Source organism: Centruroides vittatus, unplaced genomic scaffold (assembly GCF_030686945.1).
Source record: "Centruroides vittatus isolate TY-2023 unplaced genomic scaffold, ASM3068694v2 contig_391, whole genome shotgun sequence".
Taxonomy (NCBI): domain Eukaryota; kingdom Metazoa; phylum Arthropoda; class Arachnida; order Scorpiones; family Buthidae; genus Centruroides; species Centruroides vittatus.
Genome location: NW_027122207.1, coordinates 327,371 through 334,265, shown reverse-complemented (window position 1 = coordinate 334,265; position 6,895 = coordinate 327,371). Strand labels below are relative to the sequence as shown.

At 29.7% G+C, this 6,895-nt stretch overlaps 1 protein-coding gene across 1 annotated transcript; it reads left to right on the top strand.

The window, feature by feature from the left end:
- The first annotated feature begins 5,325 nt into the window (after nt 1-5,325).
- On the top strand, nt 5,326-6,432 carry LOC136975929 (uncharacterized). The gene is made up of 4 exons (XM_067271095.1): nt 5,326-5,445; nt 5,536-5,753; nt 5,838-5,973; nt 6,045-6,432. The coding sequence occupies exons 1-4, from the start codon at nt 5,344-5,346 to the stop codon at nt 6,099-6,101; spliced, it is 513 nt and encodes a 170-aa protein (XP_067127196.1). The 5' UTR covers nt 5,326-5,343; the 3' UTR covers nt 6,102-6,432.
- The last annotated feature ends 463 nt before the right edge of the window (nt 6,433-6,895 follow it).

Sequence of the window (6,895 nt, the reverse complement as noted above, 5' to 3'; positions counted from 1 at the left end):
ATAATTCATAATTCACATTTTAATATCATGTAGAAAAATATAATTAAACCGATTTTCGGGTATCGAATGGTGATTTTTTTTTCCTGGAAATATTTGTTTCAGTTTTTTTATTGTGTTTTTAATATAGCGACGGGATGTCTGTTTGCTTGGAATAAAGCAATCGTAGGGATGCATTCTGATAAAATAGCTGGATATTTTTGAAGGTTTCGCTCCTGTTCTTGACAGTTTAATTCCTGCGATGCTGCTTTAAGAAAAGATTGATTAGAACAGATACGAAATTCCTTTTCATTCGCATCTGCTAATGGATTTTCCCCCTCCACTCAAATACTCACTTTCTTAATTAAAATTTTTAAAAGGTAATAAAATTTAAAAATTATTTTTCTTCGAGTGAATATTAAGAATAAACGCTTTATTTGTTAATATTAGAAGCGAGATTTAAAGTTGAATTTTAATCTAAATCGTATTATTTTTAAAATCAGAATTTTCAAATTACTTTACTAAAAAGAAAGATAATGTAATGATAGCGCGTTAATGAAATTAGACTGATGTTCATGAAATGAAAAAATCCTTTATTATATTTTTTAATAAATTACATTTATGTTTTATGAAAATGTTATTGTTTATACATGGCTACGACACTCACGGATGATCTGCCGAGGTGGGATGCTTTCCGGGAAGATTTTTTTGGGGAAACTGACTCCTTATTTAGGTGTTACAAACGCGAAAAATAACCCGAAAAACACGTGTCCAGCGCGTTGATGAGGGGCGAACTTACGACTACAGTAGAGCGTCGATAAGTGGAACCAATTGGGGACTGGGGTCCTTCCAGTTAATTTTTTCCAGTTTCCGACTTTGTACGAAAAAATACATTAACCTGTCCGATGTTCAAATTTTTCTCCGTTGCGTATCGCTTCCTGTTGAATTTTTCTCCGTTGCGTGTCGCTTCGCGTTGAATTTTCGTCGATTTTAAGCCTAACGAAAATTTTTATAATAATCATCGAGGCTACCGTATCGTTAAAAATTATTTCTGCATTTTGTACAAACAAAATAAATATATTAAAGAATATAAAAAACATGAAAATTATACTTTAGAAGTAAATTTAGTATCAAAAACATTCGATTCAGCACGACACAGTCCGACTGAAAATCGTTCCACTTTCCGGCCATTCCACTTACCGACGTTCCACTTATCGACGCTCTACTGTACTAGTGTTTTAGTTTTTTTTTATTTATTTATTTCTAACTCTATCTGTTTGTGAGCCCTAAGAGGGCCTTTTTAGCCAGTCCATTATAGGCGGTCGGGTGGTGAGGGGTGAAGTCAGACGTATCCAGAAGACTTTCGGACCAGGACCAATCTCTGGAAATTGTGGGGTTTTTCGACTCATCGGAATTCAATCTCGGGTCCCCAAAGAGATAGGCTGCCACTTTAGATGCTTGACCATCTGCCGTCACCGGCGTTTAGAAGTTTTATCCACATGGCTACTTGTGGTCGTGTAATAATGTAATTCTGTAAAGAAATTTATGTATTTATTTTATTTATTTCTGCACAGAAAGGTGAATTTATCAAAAGGGAGGAAAACAAAACTAAGCACGATATGAACTTTTTTTTTTTAAAGAGGCATATCAGTTAAATATCACACAAAATTTAAACATGATGAAATTCTCATAGAAAATTTTCCGTTACAACAAAATCCCGACAATGCAAATTTTTGATAAATATAAACATTTTATTGCAATGTTTCCCAAACTATTCTAGCAATAATATTCTCGAAGCCCACTTCTAAAGTGCAGTAACTTATATATACCGTATATCATTTGCATTTGACAAGTTCTTCACATCTGCATCTTACCATGTTTGTGATTGTTGCACATTATTATTTAATAAGATTTCATTCATATAATAATAACGAGGTTTTAGAAGCACCAAACTTATTTTAATTAGAAATTTATTATTCTGGCTATTTCGTGTTCTAATTTGATTTGCTCACTGTAATTTGGTAAACGTTTAATTTAATACGGGGTAATCATAATTAAAAAGTAGATGCTCAGAGTTCTCCGTAGAAGGAACTAGTAAGCAAATCTCAATAAAATTTGATATAGGGCCTACACGCTGTCTCGATTATGCGATTTTAGTTTCGGAGAAAAGTTTTACTTCAAAATTTAGCGGCTAGTGGGCGAGATTTGGCACTGACGTGCCTCAATGTGCATATTTTTTTCTTCCTTTTTTTTTTATAACAAATTTCGGGTGTAAGAGGAGTCGCAAAACATTCTCTCAGCTCTCAAGAGTTGGCCCATTCCATTGAAGGTCAGTCATGATCTTAATGGACGAAATTGCGGCCATATTGTTTTAATTTGCTAGTGCTCGCGTTAACTAATCATTCACTCAATCAATCAGTTTAAATCGTGATTAAAATATATTTTTACAAATAAATTAAATGCTAAAATAAACTTAACTATTAATATTTATAGAATTCTGCATTTTCAAAGTAAATTCGATCAGTCTTGTACACATATTCTTTAATAAAAGATAATAATATAAATAAATAAATTATTTATTAATGCAATTGCAATACAATTAAATAAAAGTTTCGCATAATATACGGAATATCTAACGTATTAAACTATTAATCAGATAAAAAATTAATAATTAAATAAAATTGCATTTTTGTCACAAAATATTTTTAGAACTCGTAAGTAAATATAATTTTTCGTTTCTAAATAGAAAAAAACAGTAGAAAAATAAATATTATTTTAAAATTTTTTAAAAATCAAAAACAAAAATAAATCCTTCCTCTCAATCAGGCTTAATCGGGATTTCGACTTTTCCAGATTTTGTCGTTCCAGACAATTTCTCTGTCGGGATTTTTCATATCGGGAATTCATTGTATCGGAATTTAATAATATTGGGATTTTGAATTTCGGAATTTCCAATGGTACCTATTTTAAATACGTATCAATAGCTTCGACTCCGTCATTTAGAATAACAGTGCTAAAAAATACAATTTCATAAAGATATTATTCTAGTAACATACACTATATATTATTTTATAATGATATTTAAACATTAACATATACAGACTATATATACATTTTAAATTATATTAAATACATATTGTTAATTTTGCTCAACCCGTTTGTGATAGTTTGGAAATGTATTGGTTTATTTCATTCTACATTTTTCAGAAATTACTAGCAATCTACGGATATTTAAAACGTGTAAATTACAATAAGGAAGTCAGAAGTAAGAAAGAAAACTTTTTAAGTACAAAATAATACAAAACATATTCGGCAAAGGAGCAGTTTTGCATCCCGTATCAAAATTAAATCAGTAACTCGCTTATTAAAGATAATTAGGATCTATTGCTGGGACCAGCAATGCCATTTGGCTCAAGTTTGGCATTTATGATGCTTCAGAAATATTTTTCACAAATTATTCATATCGTTGCAATTCTTGCGTATTAAGAAAAACACCATTTTTTAATGGAATTTTAATATTTACGAATATAATACACCTGTTTTTAATGTTATTTCGTTTTTTTAGTATGTGAGGGTCTCAAAATAGGTTCGGGCATCTCTCGACCTCTACGGCTCAGAATGTAGTAAATATTAATAGATTTTTTCTTAGGCTACTTATTTAGAATTAGAAATTTTAAAAATAAACAATGTTTACAATATTGAGACAATTTATTCAGTCTAGATCATAAAGTAAATCTGCAGCAAGTCAGTAGAAGATATTTTGGTTCAACTAAGAACGCGTTAATGCATTATTCATAATTTACTTTTTCGAAAAATATAAATTTTATATGTTAACAATATCGAATATGTTATTGAAATGACCTTATATCCTAATACCTATATATATCAGTGTGGGTCTGAAAACTAAATCTCGGTTTATATGAGTATCTATCAGGTAAAAAGGTATTTTCGAAATACAACATCTTCGGATGATGTAAGAACATAAAATATTTTCAGAGAAGAAAAATAGTATTTTTATGATTATTGTTCATTTTATTATATGCAAAATATAACTTATTTCAAGCAGAGCTTTCAGTTTATTTCATTTAAAGTAATAATCTATATTTTCTCATCGAATCGGACTAATGACGTTTTACTCTCATTACCAATCGAATTAAATCATCCAGATTAAAATTAATTACGAATTAAGATTTCGTACAATGAGTAGAAAGATTTTGTATAATTAAGATTTAAGATTTTGCACAGATTTATATTTAAAAAAACAAATTTTATTTTCTCTGTATCGAGCTTTTCTGTTCATCAACGTTGGCACCACTTCGAATGAAAAAATCGATTTGGAAAGCTGTTTAAGTGAAAAAAAGACTTAAAAAGAGGTAACGACATTTTCAATTGATATTTTTGAAACATCCTTTTAAGTTTCACTGTACACAAAAGAGGGTGGCACGGGCTTTAAACAGACAACTTCAGATTAATGACAGAACTTCGATTAAAGCACACACTATCCAAGTTTTAAAATCAATAAAGATTAAGGAAGTGAGCATCGAGTTAAGTAACGCTCGATAAAAGTATACAATATTTATCTTGGATAATGATATCGGAAAATAAAATTAAACGGTAGAAGTAAATATTCTCTCTTCAGGCATTCTTCCTGCATTATATTACTTTAATTATATTGAATATTTATTTATTTTTTCTAGTTGAATTTATTAACATTTTTCTTTTTATCAATATCACTAATCCAAATATCAAACAATGTGTGAAAAGGTAAGAGATTTAAAAAATAATATTTAATATAAAATTTATTTTTATATTTTATTCAGATGTCTAACAGAAACTGTACACCGGGAAATTTTCCATGCAAAGACCAGAGTTATATTTATATGGACAATCCAGAAGATATGCTGAATCCCTTGTCGATAAACTCTTCTTTCCTCTCCATTATTTTAACTCACATGATAACTTTCATCATTGGAGTAACAGGAAATAGTATCGTGATAGCTACCTGGACTGGGATGAGACCTTCGAGATCCTATACGTGCACATTTTTAGTGAGTCTGGCGGTATCCGACTTACTCCTACTTCTCATTTATTTCCCGTTAGAAACTATTGAATATTTTGTCATAACGTGGGACACAGATGGTGGAATATGTAAAGTCAGCTCCTATTTTGAAATGTTATCTAGTATGGCAGCTGTACTTAATTTAACAGCAGTGAGCTTTGAAAGGCAAGTCGAGGGGAAAAAAATCATTTTTCGTTTTAAAAATATTTTATGGATAGTTTTTGAAAGTCGGTAATTAAATTTACATTTTAAATATTAATACTTTTATTATTTCTGAATTTTTTAGATTTATAGTTATTATTTTCCCGATGAGGGCTCGACGTCTTTGTACTCTGAGTACGTGCAGAAAAGGTTTATTTATTGTTTGGTTGCTGGCTGTGTTATTTTCTATTCCAGTTTTACTCACTAAAGTACGAATTTTAAATATAAATTAATAAAATATATTATTGTAAGTATGCTTTATAAATAATTTCTTTTACTATGTAATTTCTATTTTCCAGAAAATATATCCTATAACTTATTACAACAATTACACAAGTATAACTGCTTATTACTGTTTCGATTCCGATGATTATTTAGCATTTTGCGTAGCAGTGTATCAATTGGTATCAATTTTTGCATTGCCCGCATTTTTTATGTCGGTATTCTATTTCTGGGTCATACGCGAATTATGGAGCAGCACAAAAACTATAATAAATATAACTAGAACGGCAAACAGGTAAGAACATTTCCGTTTTTTTTTCTTTTTTTACTTTTATATATAAAATGATTGTATAGTAAGTAATTCGAATTTGTTAATCAGTGAAAATCGTTCGAATGCCTGCTGCCGGCATAATCAGCCTACTACAAGATTAAATTCTGCCAGGCAACGAGCTATATCTATTAAAGTGTGCAGTCTACATCGACAACAAGTGGAAGTGAGGAAAGCCAGACAACAAGTTAGTGTAATCAAATTCATTATTTGCAGTTTATATACGACATTATAAATGAAATTTTGTATCTTTTACAGGTTATCAAAATGTTAATATTTTGTGATCGTCCTGTTTATGATCTGTTGGGGTCCTAGGCTAATGATGAACGTGATCATTAAAAAAGGACTAACGAACTTCAATCACTCGGCATACAGTGCCAGAATCGCTTGTAATTTATTGTCTTTCGTTCATTCTGCGCTCAATCCTTTCGTTTACGGTTTTATGTCATCAAATTTTCGAAAAGTTTTAATTCGGGCCTGTTCTTCTTACTCTATTCTGTTTATTTTTTGCGGTTATTGTATGGTCCCGAGGAGTAGGACGGAAACGTTAGAATTTAGTACTTACACGACGAGTATTCGTCGATCTCGAACGAGAAATTCTCTAGAGTTAACGACTAGAGGACAGAAAAATGTCTTAGTAGATAGATATTCGGTATAATTAATTATATAATTATTTATTTTTAAAAATATTATGTATATATTTTCGTGTAAACCTTAAAAATAAATAAGAAATTCAGTTAGTGAAACAGAATGAATGCAATTAATTATTTAGTTGTAATTATTTTATGTAAATTGCTTTAGATTATCTTTTACAATAATACAATTCAAATATATTAAAAATTTAACATATTTTTAAACATTTAATTCTAATATATAAATAACTGCATTAAATTCTCTTGATTATTATTAAATTAAATTATTATAGATTATTCTTCTAGTACATTTTTTCAAACTAATTTACTTTTATAGTTTTCAGAGAAGTCTTCCAATCTCGGAATAAACTTTCCAAAATAGTTAAGATGTTTTATTATCGACTGAAGTAATCGTGTAGTTCACCTCAATACAATGGACACTTCGGATTTTCTTTTATGCACTTTTCGAATAAAGCA

Excerpts from the sequence above, each read along its gene's own strand:
- LOC136975929 (XM_067271095.1), top strand. The coding sequence starts at position 5,344 with ATGAGGGCTCGACGTCTTTGTACTCTGAGTACGTGCAGAAAAGGTTTA. Across the intron at positions 5,754-5,837 it reads ATAACTAGAACGGCAAACAG|TGAAAATCGTTCGAATGCCT; the intron begins GTAAGAACATTT and ends TTTGTTAATCAG. Across the intron at positions 5,974-6,044 it reads TGAGGAAAGCCAGACAACAA|GTTATCAAAATGTTAATATT; the intron begins GTTAGTGTAATC and ends TATCTTTTACAG.